General features: G+C 52.7%; 1 protein-coding gene across 1 annotated transcript in view; it reads left to right on the forward strand.

The window, feature by feature from the left end:
• The first annotated feature begins 5,023 nt into the window (after window positions 1-5,023).
• PSKH1 (protein serine kinase H1) overlaps window positions 5,024-14,718 on the forward strand; it is a 48,024-nt gene continuing 38,329 nt past the window's right edge. Inside the window, 7 exon segments of the mRNA XM_086621070.1 lie at window positions 5,024-5,055; window positions 6,880-7,039; window positions 8,595-8,890; window positions 8,892-8,981; window positions 8,983-9,024; window positions 9,026-9,547; window positions 9,549-9,629. Of these exon segments, the coding sequence (XP_086477196.1) occupies window positions 7,015-7,039; window positions 8,595-8,890; window positions 8,892-8,981; window positions 8,983-9,024; window positions 9,026-9,547; window positions 9,549-9,629 (1,056 nt within the window). The 5' untranslated portion in view covers window positions 5,024-5,055; window positions 6,880-7,014.

Genomic DNA, 14,718 nt, shown 5'->3' on the forward strand with positions numbered 1-14,718 from the left:
TAAAGCAGCTGTCCAGGCTGAAACCAGTAGCTGCTGGGTGGAGGGGACAGGGACCTGGGCCCCGGCACCAGGCACCTCTGAGCACCGGCGTGCTGTGAAAACCCATCGCTCCGGTTATGAAACCCCGACCTACTTTACACTCCCCGCTTTTGTTCTTAATTCCCAGATATGGCCTCTCCAGATTTTGCCCATCAAGGCAAATTAATTGGAGTAGATCCTAATTTGCTCTCTGCTATTCTTTGGGCAGAAGATTAAATGCTCTGCAGACATTATCTCCCTCTCTCTTGTCTAAGAGACAAACCTGAATTATTAAAAAAAAAAAGGGATAAAGGAAGGCCGAGTGAGGTTGAGCTGATGTTTGAATTCACGTTTTGTAATCGCAGACCCGGCCCCCGCGTTCCCAGGCAGCTGGAACCAGATGGTGACACTATTCTGGGCAGCTGTGTGAGCGGGACGGCACACGTGGCACGGCAACACGAGGGCCAACCTCCCGGCCACGCCGCGACAGCCAACACGATGGTCGAATCCTCCTTTGCGCAGGGAAATTCCTGCTGCCGAAGGATGCACCTGGGACGGTGCATCCAACGGGATGGGCTGAAGCTGTGCTGAGGCCACCAGCGGAGATGGGATGGCTCCTTCCCCTCCCACAGTCCTCAGTGCCACCATCCCAACCCGGTGTCCCCACGGAGGAGCACACCCAGGGACCAGCCGTGCCGGGCAGAGCTGCCTCCAGCATCGCCGGCATCCCGGTGCGCCAGTGGGAGAGGGAGCACCGGGAGCCATGCGTGGCCTGGAGGACACTATGTCACAGGGCTGGCCGCGGCCGAGCTCGCGCGGGGATCTCTGCCGAGCCAAACGTCCAGCTTTCCGTAAGGAAATGCCAAAAGGCAACCTCAATCCTCGCGGCTCGGCTGCAGCAGGAACGGCTGAGCCGGAGTCACCTCTGCCACCGGGGCCGCGCTCAGCCCCCGCCTGGCACCCCTCTGCGCAGCTTTGGGGCTTTTTCCTCCCCGGAGGCATATGGAAAGTTGGATTTCTTTTTTAAGCAGCTTTAACTGAACATCCTCCCGCTCCGACCTCTGCTCAGCCTTGCCGGGACAACCTTGAGCTCCGTCCCGGCGTGGCCCGAGGCACGGGCTCCCTGCTGCGTGGGACTGGGATGCGGCTCGGAGGAGATCCAGGTTTCCCACTTCACCGTGTGCCTGTTTGACGGCAGATGAGGGTCACCGTTCTGCTCTGTGACCTTGCTATGGCCCAGCCAGCAGGAAGCCCCAGGCTCCCCGAGTTGCCCCATGCCCTGGACCTCCAGCAATGTCCCAAACACCTTAGGGGTGCCAGGGGATGCTGGAGGTGCTGCTGACCGTTTCCATCATTCCGCAGGAAATTCCAGCTTGTTGCAGCTTGGTGAGACCCTGGATTCAGATGGCAGCACTGCAGGGAGGTGATGGATGCAAAGGGAGCTCCAAAGGTCTCTCCTCCGAGCTCCTGTGCCAAGCAGGGTTCAGCCCTGTGCTGGAGCAGGCTGCTCAAGGCTGTCTCTCGAGGAGCTGTGCATCTCCAAGGAGGCCAGATTCTCCACCTCTCTGGGTACCCAGCATCGGCTTGGTGGTCCCAGCCTGCCTCTAGCAGCTTCCGCAGGAGAAGCCGTGAGAAAGTCACTGACGAGAGATGCAAAACGCTAAGGGGAACCCATCCTTGTGAGGGATGGTGGTTCCCAGGAGGGAGCAGCCAGGCTGCGGGGCCACCTCTGCTTGCTGCTTCTTCGTGGAGATCCTTGCCTCGATGAGCTGAATCCTTCCCATGGCACCGGAGGCAGGACGCAGGTCTTGAGGGTAAGAGGTGGCAGGGGATTTGAAGGGGATGAGGCTCCTCTCTTGGAAGGAGGCAGAACCAGGTGAAAGGCAATCAAGAGCCAACAGGAAGAAGACAACTCGTTTGGCAGAGGACAGCAAAATGAGCTGTTAGCCTGTGCCCAAACACGGCGCTGCTGCAGGAAACATAGAATCGTCTGGTTGGAAGAGACCCTCAAGATCATCAAGTCCAACCATTCACCCTGCACTGTCAGGGTCCCTAAACCGTGTTCCTCAACACCAAATCCACACGGTTTTTAAACGCCTCCAGGGATGGGGACTCCACCACCTCCCTGGGCAGCCTGTTCCAATACTTCACAACCCTCTCTGGAAAGAAATTCTTCCTGATATCCAACCTAAATTTCCCCCAGTGTAACTTGAGGCTGTTCCCTCTCATCCTGTCATTCATAACGTGGGAGAAGAGACCGACCCCCATCTCCCTGCACCTTCCTTTCAGGTAATTGTAGAGAGCGAGAAGGTCCCCTCTGAGCCTCCTCTTCTCCAGACTGACCAGTCCCAGCTCCCTCAGCCGCTTGAGCACGCCAAGAACCTGTTATCCGTCCAGTCTTGCAGGAGGGAGAAAAAGCCGGAGGGGCGAAAGGCTGCAGAGCCCCACCAGTGCTCGGGGCTTCTCAGCTCACCACCAGCACACCCAGCAGCAGGACACTTACCCTGGGCATGAAACAGTTCTCGCTGGAGAAAGGACTTTAGACTGAGCAACAGGTTTCCAAGGTCAAGAGATACTGACCCAAAACTCAAATCCGGTGCCCAAACCGGCAGGCAGCAGATCACGGAAGATGAGAGGAGAGTTCCTCGAGATCCCTGACTGCTCTCAAGTTCCATCCCAGGTTTCACGCTTCTCCCAGACCTTCTGCAGCGAGCTACTGGTCCTTCCCGGCCCCATCCCCGGGTAGTTTGCCGGGTGGATGTGTTGGCTTTGCGCGGATGTCTGGTGCGATGCTCTCTTGGCTCCGGTGGGTCTTGGAGCACTCCACAGCATAAATAATCCAAGAAAGAGCCACTCTGATTGAAGTTCCCAGAAGTCTGTGGTTCTGGCCCAAGAGTTGGATACGTGTTGGCTCTTGTGACGTTTTTGTGCCGGCAATTAGCAGTGGTGATGGACCTGTGACTGCCTCGGTTGATGTTGTGAGGAAGTGACTAATGGAAGATGCAAACCCCGAGGGAAACCCATCACTTCCCAGCCGTTATCCCTATCCAGCAGCTGTGGCCAAGTGAGGCAGCCCTGCTGGACACCCATCCGTAGGAGCCGGGCTGACCAGGAGAGGCGGCGCCAAGCTGGGATGACCTTGAGAAACGGCCTAAAATTCCAGGATCGACTTTAACAGGGATGCGTGCAAGGGTTTGCACGTCAGGCACAGGCTGAGGCACCTCCCCGGGACAGTGTGGTGGGATGTGTGGCTGTGGAAACATCTCCAGAAAAAAATGAGAGGGAATTATAGGACTGAAAATGTTCCAGCAGTGCCATTGCCATGTGGGAAAACACGAGCAGGATGGTTTCCCTTGAAGGAAACCGTACGACTCCCCAAATCTGCCGAGCACCGCCCAAGCAGCCCCTCTTCTGACCTGCCGCTCGTTATTTCTGTGCCTTGTCTGGAATTACATGGAAAAGCAGGCAAATGACAACAGCAGGCATCAGCAGGCACAACTTTTATGTGGTGTGACTTACTCGGCATTTTAGAATCACAGAATCACAGAATGGTTTGGGTTGGAAGGGACCTCAAAGATCATCCAGTTCCAACCCCCCTGCCATGGGCAGGGACACCTTCCACTACACCAGGTTGCCCAAAGCCTCATCCAACCTGGTGATTTTAAACAGCCGAAGAGGCCGGGAGTGTTAAGATAAAAACCAGCTATTTTTAAAAACATGGTAGGAGTGTGTGAAAACAGCCCCTCCCACCCAAACCCATCGGGAACGTTGTGACAGCCAGGCTGTTGGAAAACGAGGCCAGTGGTGTCGCGTTTGTATCTTCCCTGGAGAAAGAAACACCGTCAGCATCTCTGCAAGAAGGTGGTGTCCCTCACCCACCGAGGGCTGAAACGTGGAGCGTTTGGCTTCAGGATGGGCAAAGAGTACGAGGAGCAAAGTCCACCAGCGATATCCAAGCAAGCTTTACGGGTTCTGTGGCACTTAGTAGCTGGGGAAAAGAAAGGAGAAAGGAATGTGCCTCGTTATTCTGCCGTGCACAGGAGCTAGCCCACAGGGGCTGGGTTTTCCCTGCCAAGGAAAAGGGCCGATGCTTCCGGGCGGTTTTCTTGCAAAAGGAGTGTTCTTCCAGAGCCCTGCAGCCCAGCGGGGAGCCCTCGGAGCCGCTCAGTGGGAGCAGCTCTCCCTGGCGCTGCTGGGGATCCGTTTGGGCCGGGTTTGGCTCCGAAAAGGAGGCGAGGAGTCGTGCCTCCTCGGACAACGGCTCACCCACCGCGGCCGGCCCTCGGCGGCAGGAGCGTGGGGAGCGGGAACACCGCGCTGGGCGGCCTCCGGCACGGCTGCTGGGGCTGAGGGGGTCCTGGGACCCGCAGGGCTGAGGGTGGGACCTGGAGTCCATGGGGCTGAGGGGGTCTCAGGACCTGGGGGGCTGAGGGGGTCCCAGGGCCTGGGGAGGCTGAGGGGGGTCCCAGGACCCTGGGGGGCTGAGGGGGTCCCAGGGCCTGGGGGGCTGAGGGGGGTCCCAGGGCCTGGGGGGCTGAGGGGGGTCCCAGGGCCTGGGGGGCTGAGGGGTCCCAGGACCCTGGGGGCTGAGGGGGGTCCCAGGCCTGGGGGGCTGAGGGGGGTCCCAGGGCCTGGGGGGACTGAGGGGGTCCCAGGACCCTGGGGGGCTGAGGGGGGTCCCAGGGCCTGGGGGGCTGAGGGGGTCCCGGGCCCTGGGGGCGCTCCCGGGGCCCGAGGGGGACCGGGGGCTCTGCGGGCCGAGAGGAGGCCCGCAGGCGGTGGGTCTGGGGGCGCCCCGGGGCCGAGGGGGCCGCGGGGGCGGACTGCCGGCGGCCCCGGCAGGGGGCGCTACAGCGCGGGAGGGCGGCCCCGCGCTCCCGCCCCGCCCCGCCCCCTCCGCGGCCCCGCCCACCGCCGCCTCCGCCAATCGCCGGCCGCGATTTCCCCGCCACCGCCCCCCCGCCCGCCTCGGGCGGCCCCGGCGCTCGGCGATGACGTCAGAAGGCGGCGCCGAGCCGCGGGCCGGAGAGGGCCGAGGTGTGGGGGCTCGGCCGCCGCCCGGGGCCGCCCGTTCCGTTCCGTGGCCCCGCCGGGCAGCCCCCGCTCCGGCCGCCCCTCCCGCCTCTCCTCTCCCGGGGCGGCGGTGACTCGGCCCGCGCCGCGCGGCAGCGGCGGCCCCCGCGCCTCAGCCCTGCCTGCCCGGGGCGCTGGGCCGCGGCGGGGCGGGGAGCCCTGACCGCCGCCCGGAGCGTCCCCGGGCCGGGCCGGGCCAGGGAGGGTGCGTCCCGTCCCTAGCCCGGAGCCGAGCCTGCTGCGGGACGAGCTACCGGCACGGGTGTGCCTCCCTGGAAAGACGGGGGGAAGACGGCCTGGTTCGGGCTGAGTTATGCAAAACCATCGGCGTTTTTTGAAATCTCTGTTGGTTCGGTCGGGTTTGGGCTGGCACTGGCTCTGCTAGCTGCCCGGAGTGCTGCAGCTGCCCCAGCCCTGGGTTTCCCCTCAGAAACCCGCCAAAGGCTTGTCCTGCCAGCCGAGCTGGTCATTCCGTGTTTGGCGTGGGCAATAAGATGCGGTTTAGAATTTATTGGTAAGACTAAAGGTGCTTTCAGGCCTTTTTGCCCCACCATGCTCTGTTGGCACAGGTGTGGTTGGCAGGTTGCTGTGTGTGAGTGTTTCTGATGCAGTTAAGAGCTGGTATCTTCACATTTCCTCGCAGAAAAGGGAAATTAAATAGCTTCAAGTCGTGAGGTATGTAACTGGTGGTGGAGGGCCTGCTGGGCCTCGAGTGGGTTAGATAGACAGGTGGCTGACACTTCTTAGGCATGGGACACCGCCAGGTTCAGGCCCTGATGTTTTCGGAGAGGTGGAGGATGCTTTGGGACCAGCAGGAGCGGAGGTGTTGCCCTGCAGAGCTGTGGGATGCAGCGTGCTGGTTGTCCAAGGAGAGGACTAGATGATGAAGCCCAAACCCAGTGCACCTCCTCACCGCTCACAGCTGCGGCTGAGGCGTGCTGCCTCTCAGATAGGTTGGCATCTGCCGAGCACATGGGTCCCTGCTCAGAGGGGGCTTGTCCTGCTTCGTTTCTCTACTGCCTTCATTCCGTCTCCCAAACTCGTGGTGCTCGTTCCACAGGAGTGTTTCCACCTGCACTGGCACGGAGTTGAGTGTTTTGTTGCTGGTTTTGGTGCAGCTCGGAGGTTGTGTAGGCTCTACTGTCACGGACCTGTGCGTGTTTGAGGAAGAGCCACTGCCACGCTGGTAGTTGCTGCCTGAGCTCAGTCGGTGTTACTGGCAGCGGAGGGTCTATGTACGGCGTTTTCAAGCACAGCATCTGATCCTTCTCACTGGTTTTGTTTACGGGTGGGATATTTTGCCCGAGTGCTTCTCTACGTGTGGTCCTGCTCAGGCAGGGGATTGGGCTAGATGATCCTTTGAGGTCCCTTCCAATCCCTGATGTTCTGTGATTCTGTGAATTCCTCTATAATAACTTTGTTTGTGGATGCCTTCATTCTGTTTACCTGGTAACCTAGTATGCTTTGAGGCACGGTAACACTGGGAAAAACTGTCCATGCGAGGCATTATTCAGGAATAGCTGTGGGATTTTATTTATTTTTTGGCATGGTACTTTAATCTGAGTGAACTCCTAATTCCAGGACAGCCCTTGGTGAAATTCAAACATCAATTAAGCTTTTTATGAACTTCTTTTTTATTTCTAATGCTTGCACCCTAGCATAGGCACGTTTGTGCCTGGTTGGTGTGCTGGGCTTTGCGGTACTGCCAGGAGGTCTTACGTGAGGAATTACTTTGCTGATGACTGATTTTAAAAATGAATCTGAACTAAAGCCTTGTTTTCTTTCCAGGTTGGATGTAGAGTCTAAGCTGCTTTGGGTCCCTCTAAAACATGTCTTGTTCCTTCACGTAATTCTTCTGCTGGAAGACCAGCCAGGGTTCCCTTTCTGCTCTTGGTGCTGAAGCGTTGCTTGGAGAGGTGGTGAATGAGTGAGGACACGCTCGGTGATGGTAAGGCACACGATGACATTCCAAGACTGGTGGCTTTTCTGTAGCCTTCTGTGAAGGCTCAGGCGCTGTATTGATGAGCTCTGAGCCAAAGAGTAGAAACCTGAAACTGCTTGGCCAACTGCCAGAGCACACACAGAGAGTTTTCTCCGTCTCCTAGCCAGTCATATTGGTTTAATCAGTGCCTAAGGGCTTGCTGAAGTGCAGCTGGTTTGATTCTGCTGGAATACAGTGTGCTGAGCAAGAGCTCCCCTTGCTCTGGTCTGGAGCAGCTGGTAGAAATTCCGCTTCTTACACGTCGCTCCGTATGGAAAAACACAAGTGCCACTTGGTGTCTGAAGACACAAAAGAAAGCAAAGCTGAGTCAGGATGTTAAAAGATGTCAAAGCTCACTTGGATTTCTTAGGGTTTTGGAGGGAATTGCCAGCTGAAAGCTGCTCTGGTTACATAAGGGCTGCCTTTTTGCAGGGGATGCAGTGAGTTTAGTGGCAAAGTGCATCTTAAAACCAGCATAACTGTCTCTGTAATCCCTGCCTCCCGCACAGTTGCATTGATGCCCAGCAGCAAAGCAGTGGAGACGTTTAAGACGCCGCTCCCAGTTAAACATAAAAAAAACCTTTGGAAGATTCGTTAAGTGAGCAAGTTGCTGAGATACTTTGTGGAGATTCTAGTGAGAAACTTCGAAACTATAAGATTCAGAGTGCCTGCTGTCTTACAAAAATGAAACAAAATTAAGGAAAATGCTCAACTCTTTCCTTAATTTGAATTTTTTTAAAGCAATTGGACTGGACAAGACCTCCAGAGGTCTCTTCCAGCCTCAGCTGTTTTGTGGCTCTGTGATTCGGTCCTCAGCTGGGTGCATTAAACTGCTTAATAAAAAGAGATACTGTGCAGTTTCCACAGGCATCTGTTCTGACTGTGACTGGTTTTTTACAGACAATATCTTCCCTAGCTTGTTGAGGAAAGCAGGAAAGCCCTGCGCGTGCTCTGGAGGAGCTGCTCCAAGGAACTGCTGGAGAGAGTCCAGCGCAGGGCCACAAAGATGATGGAGTGGAGCATCTCCCTTGTGAGGAAAGGCTGAGGGAGCTGGGTCTCTTTAGCTTGGAGAAGAGGAGACTGAGGGGGGACCTCACTAATGTTTATAAATATGGAAGGGTGACTGTCATGAGGATGGAGCCAGGCTCTTCTCAGTGGCATCCAATGACAGGACAAGGGGAATGGATATAAGCTGGAACATAGGAGGTTCTGCCTAAACATGAGGAAGAACTTCTTCCCAGTAAGGGGAACAGAACACTGGAACAGGCTGCCCAGAGAGGTTGTGGAGTCTCCTTCTCTGGAGATGTTCCAAACCCGCCTGGACGCGTTCTTGTGTGATCTGATCTAGGTGGTCCTGCTCCGGCAGGGGGATTGGACTAGATGATGCTTTGAGGTCCCTTCCAATCCCTGGCATTCTGTGATTCTGTGGAGTGAATGTGCACAAAAGTGCAGTGAAAACCTCACGCTCCTCGTTTGATACCTTGATTCCTTTTTATCTGTTTCTTCTCATTCTTCTCCTAAGGTTCAGACGTGGGAATTGCCCCGCACGTGGTCGCTGCTGGCGCTGCCCTGGGAAAATGCCTTGATAGGGAATTAACACCATTCAGTGATGGGCTGTGGACCAGCAAAGTGCTTCCCGAGCCCCCCAAAGATGTGCAGCTAGACCTGGTTAAAAAAGTCGAGCCTTACACGGGCCACAATGACATCTACAAGCATTTCATCAAAGATGACCGTGGGACTGCCATCAAAGCTGGCTCGCCCTCCCCTCCGCGTCACGCCAACCCCTATCCTGGGAACAACCTGCCCGCCCACAGCGGAGCAGCCCGAGCCCCGCAAGAACAAAGTGGCCAAGTACCGGGCCAAGTTTGACCCCAGAGTGACGGCCAAGTATGACATTAAAGCCCTGATCGGGGAGAGGGAGCTTCAGCCGCGTGGTGCGGGTGGAGCACAAGGGCCACCAAGCAGCCCTACGCCATCAAGATGATCGAGACCAAGTACCGGGAGGGGCGGGAGGTGTGCGAGTCGGAGCTCAGCGTGCTGCGGCGCGTGCGGCACACCAACATCATCCAGCTGATCGAGGTGTTCGAGACCCAGGACCGGGTCTACATGGTGATGGAACTGGCGACCGGAGGGGAGCTGTTTGATCGGATCATCGCCAAGGGTTCCTTCACCGAGAGAGACGCTACGCGCGTGCTGCAGATGGTGCTGGATGGTGTCAAGTACTTGCACACGCTGGGGATCACGCACCGGGACCTCAAACCGGAGAACCTGCTGTACTACCACCCGGGAACGGATTCCAAAATCATGATTACGGACTTTGGGCTGGCGAGCGCCAGGAAGAAGGGAGACGACTGCCTGATGAAAACCACGTGCGGGACCCCGGAGTACATCGCTCCCGAGATCCTGGTCAGGAAGCCGTACACCAACTCGGTGGACATGTGGGCACTGGGTGTTATCTCCTACATTCTCCTGAGCTGGTACCATGCCCTTCGAAGACGACAACCGCACCCGCTTGTATCGGCAGATCCTGAAAGGAAAATACAGTTACTCGGGCGAGGTGAGTGTGGCGAGGGTCATGGGGAGGGACGTCCAACGAGAAGCTCTCCGTAGGTGGGTCTTTGTGATGTCCAGAAGCTGGCTGCCACATGCAGGGTGGTAACATCACCGGGGTTAAAAAAATCTGTGATTCCGGCTTTTAAAATCCTTTCCTGCTTTCTGTCTGCTTTCCAAACTGCTTCCAGTGCAGCCTAGTGAGCTCCTTTAAAAAATGTGTATCTAAAGAAAGAAGGGATCTCCTCCTGTAGGACAGAACTGGGATGGATGTTGGGTTCTAGCTGGAGAGATGTCAGCTGTGGTAAACTGCTTCGCTGTCGAAAGTGGTGCCAGGGTGGAGTGTTTGAAATGCAGCGTGCACGTACCTCGTCTGGTGCCCGATACAAATCCAAGCGTAGTCTGAAAAATTCCTTTGCTGAAAGACAAGGTTGGTCGTGGCAGGCAAGCTCATGGCAGGCAGGTGGCTCTTGTTTCTTAGATCCGGAGACATGGACATTTCTGAAATTGATCTGCGTTGTCTCGTGAGCTTAGTGTGTGATCAAATTGAGGGGTGAAGGATAGTTTTTGTAGGTAACTATGGAAAGGAGAACCTTGAAGGGTAGATTGTTGCGGCCGAAGACGGGGAAGCAAGACGCATCAATATGATGAGTAAAAAGGCTTCCGCTTTATTCTGTGACACTGCTCTTTTTATAGCATAGCTCGGTTCTGTGCACGCTTTCATGCGCTGTACTTAGCAAGCTAATTGGTCTAACACTACTGTTCACGCGACAGCACGAGTATGATACACACTGTGATTGTATACAGATTTCTATATTTGTTACAATATTTTAATATTTTTGCAGTTAGTATGTTTTGCTCAGAATCTTGTTTTTCATAGTTTCATCCTTCTTGTTTTTTTCCCAGGGACAGTGTTTTTTCACAGCTTCAACTACCTTCTTATCTCAAGGACAGTGTTCTTTTTATATTCGCTGATACACATTCCTTACTGTTAACAACTTTGGCTGCAACATCTCCCCCTCTTTTTTCAAAAACGGCGTGCGCTATAGCTGACAAGCGTTGGGTCACACATTGCATTAAGCATGGTCCAAAAAGCAAAAGAAAGCCTAACAACAAAAGAGGCCCTAAGCACGTTTTGATGAGATCTCTCAACCAACCATCTATTCCCCAGGAAGTCAACCATCCATCGATGCCATGTACCTCTTTCAAGGCATGTAGTTTGTCCTTTAGTTGTTTAAGTTTTCTATGCACTGACTCTCCTGGACCTGTTAAATTCATACAACACATTCCTTCGATCTCTTTCGCAACCATGCCCATGGGCTAAAAGCAATAGTCAATCGCTGCTCTGTTTTGCAATACCGCATATTTACGCTTTCTACGTCTTTCGTTAATTCATCTAGAATGCTGGATGTTAAGTTTATCTCGTCACGAGCCCAGAACCTAGTTGTTTTGCTAAGGTGAGCGCTTTTGCTGCTGCTAACCCTGGGAAAAGCGTGGAGGCAGCTACTCGTCCAAATTCACTCCAAAAGTGGGATTGCCTACACTGCTACAGTCTAGATCATGGAGGCTTCTTTTTCTCCTGGTGTGATTTTCACTCCATTTTCTCAACAGGGATATATTGGGATGGAATAGGGCTAGTTGGCCTAAATAACAAGGACTTCCTTGTGGTTGTTTTGGAATGCCATTCCATGCCCTGTCTCCATAAATTAAGAAAATTCCTTCGGGCAACCTTCGAGGTTCAGTAATGTTGCTGCCATTGCAGCTCGAGTATAGAAAGCGAAGTACCGATGCGCTGTCAAGATTAGAATCTAAGGTTGCCCATAGTTTCCTGTTTTTATTTGAGCTGTTTGGGTCTAACGGCAAAAATGAAAACCATCCTCCTATTTTCCCAGCGGTAGTGTTTGCATGCATACTACCAAGCAGGTCTAATTCTTCTGGATCAGACTGGAGGGAAGCATTAAGTGCATGAATAAGCTGGCATTGTACTGCTCCGTCATACTGTTGAGGGGTCGCTCTATAGATCGTGTGGTATTGAAGTTGCTATATGTTAGGTTAGTGGTGTTTACTAGCCCTCTAAAGGCTGCCACTTTCCATGTTGGTACTCCTATGAGACAAGTACGGAATGGGTTTCCAATACCACCAGGGCTAGGCAGATTAATGACTGATTTGTTTTGTTAGCAATGGTACCCATATGTTGTCTCTCGGGCTGATGGAGTTGATTCCATAGGTCATTTGGCACCAAACTAAGATTCCTGTTACTATAGGTATTGTCTACCAATAACTCCTCCATTCTTATCATGATGTCTACACTGCTTCTGATATCTGGTACCCATCACTTGTGTCTTTTGTGCTACTTCTACAACAGTCAGTAGTTTTGTAACCTAAAGGCTGCGTGTGCTAATATAGCTTCTTCTGCACTCTCAAACAACGCAATTAACCTTTGTCGTGAAGCGTTCTCTATTCTAAGCCAAGCAGCAAGCGCCTGGTATGGGTTAATATCTAAAGCGCGTCTACAATCTGCACAGCCTTGCACTGCGTCACGTTGCGATTCATGACATATGCGACTACAACCTCCACACTCTATAGTTATAAACCTGTAACCTTCTACATCTACACCTACAGTGCGTTAGCGGGTATAATTTTGCAGCTTTGCGCGTGCGTATTAAACTACGGATAAAGGCAAAATCTATCTCGTCTGGATCAGAGTCGTCTAATATGTTCTTTGGAAGATTTAGCACTTCTTCTATTCTTCTGCAGAGAGGTCCGAGTCTTTGGGAACTCCTGAATTGCCTTCGCCTTCGCCTTTCAGTTCGCTCAGCCACGGTCGTACCACTTGGCTGGAAGCCACCTTGGATCAGATGTACTTAAATCATGTGGGTTGCCAGTTAAATGATAGTCCATTGGAACGGCATCATCATCACCGACAGGATTTTTCCAATTTAAAACATAACAGGTCTTCATTAATACGGCGTTGGGGGACATCTCCCCCTCTTTTTTCAAAATGGCAGCAAGTCGTTTTATATCCTGATGGCGCCGTTCAATAATAGCCTGACCCCTTACTGTTGTACGGAACACCTTTTCTATGTTCAATTCCCCAATCCGCTAAAAATGCAGCACATGCTGTTCCTGCGTATGCAGGAGCATTGTCTGTTTTGATGACTTGTGGTAAGCCAAGGCAGCAAATGCTGAAAGCCAATGTTGTTTCACACATCGGAAGGCGGTAGAAGGCGCTGTGTTGCCCATACAGCTCTACTGCAAGTGTCCACGGTGACGTGGATATGGCGCAGTGGACCAAAGGCGGGAAACTCAGTTACATCAATTTGCCACACTCCTCTTGGTTGCAATCCTCGAGGGTTGGTGCCTTGCAGCGACGATGGCACGGGCTTGTGCTCGCGACAGTGCAAACTCTTTCTGAAGAGGTCGAGCAGATTGGTGAAAAATTTGTGTGATCGATCAGTGACAGCGTTGCCCCTTTTTCTTTTCTCGCACGAATAAAACTCTGTGTAGGAGACTGGCAATTTCAGTTACTAGCATATTGTTTTGGTACAGCCTTGCAAAAGCAGTTTCTAGTATACTACTTCCCTTTCCGAGGGCCTTACTATTTCCACTATACCAAGATTTCGCTGAGCAGGAGGGTGTCAATCGGCAGGGTCGTTGTGGAGAAGGGAGGCAGGCACGGCACCTTCAGGGCGTCCCCTGTTTATCCACACAGTGTGTTCTGCAGCCTCCTCAGCTCCGCTCTGAGCCATCTCTTTTTACCCTCAGCAGAGTCTACGACAAAGGCACTGACACGGCGTTTGCCGCACGCGTGGCCAGTGCGTGCAACAAGGCTGCCCAGTATGTGCTCTGCCGGCTAACAGCGGTTTTTTGCGCATCGCAACATGTTGTTCAATAACAATCCTCCTAGCTTCTCTTTTCGAAGTTACGTGCTTACAACTAAGTCCAGTTAGTATTCTTTGTCATTAATTTGGTACCAGTTAATTCTTTTCCTTCCAGTAGCTACAGGTGGAATCCATACACTTTCCGATCGGAGAAAAGACCAAAGCATATATACAAGCAATATATACAAGCAACTTTCACACACGTAATATACCTAACAATGAGAAACATAAGAACAGTTGATATATTAACATGAAATCTTCTATTACAAGTCTGTCCATTTGAACCATTCTCTTCATTCGGTGTTTCTGTGATCTCTGCTTGCTCTGCTAATTCTTGGATCTCCCCTTCTCTATTTGTAGTTTCAAAAAGTCCTGGTTGGCTTTACGTTTCTTGCTGGTAACCAGTATGGACCTGTGGGAAGAACACAAACATACCCTCTTCCCCATGTAGCAGAGGCGCAGGGCCATCCCATGAGTTGAGTCCAGCTTCTTATAACATGCTGTTGATTTTTCTGCAAAAATAGCACTGGGTTTAAAATTGTGATCCACAGCCATAGTATGTTGCCTAGAAGCAGACAAATTAAGAAAATTTAAAACATATGTGGCTTTGTCCAAGGATTCTTGCGGGGGAAATATACGGAAGACTGCCCCTTTTTGTTTATCAAACATTTGTTTTAACGTTAAATGAGTTTGTTCAATAACAGCTTGTCCCATAGGTGAATGAGGGATGCTGGTAGTGTGAGTCACTCTCCAATCCTGTAAAAAGGCACCATACTGGATCACGTTTGTCCAATTTTCTTTGGTACTCCCATGGTTTTCTTCAGTGTGAGCAGTAACAATAACAAAGGCAGAAAACATATCAACAGTTACATGCACATATTTAGATCGATTAGACAATTGAATATAAGTAATATCAGTTTGCCATAATTCATTGGCACATAAACCTGTTGGATTTACTCCTGCTGGAGTATTTGAAGGCACAATACGTTGACGGTCAGGGTAGGCACGTACAATTTGCTAAGCTTGATTTACTGTCTGACCTGACAGAGAGCATCATCTACTACCAATTGACAAACTGTAGGCCTATTCATCATTCCTTGAAGCAGTACAATCCAATGATATCGTTGCGTGGGTCGTTCATTGTTAAGCACTGGAACTGAAAAGGCAAATCTAGGACAATCGTTAGGGTGTAAATAAATAAAAAAGTAAAAAGGT

Source organism: Tauraco erythrolophus, chromosome 15 (genome assembly GCF_009769465.1).
Source record: "Tauraco erythrolophus isolate bTauEry1 chromosome 15, bTauEry1.pri, whole genome shotgun sequence".
Taxonomy (NCBI): Eukaryota; Metazoa; Chordata; class Aves; order Musophagiformes; family Musophagidae; genus Tauraco; species Tauraco erythrolophus.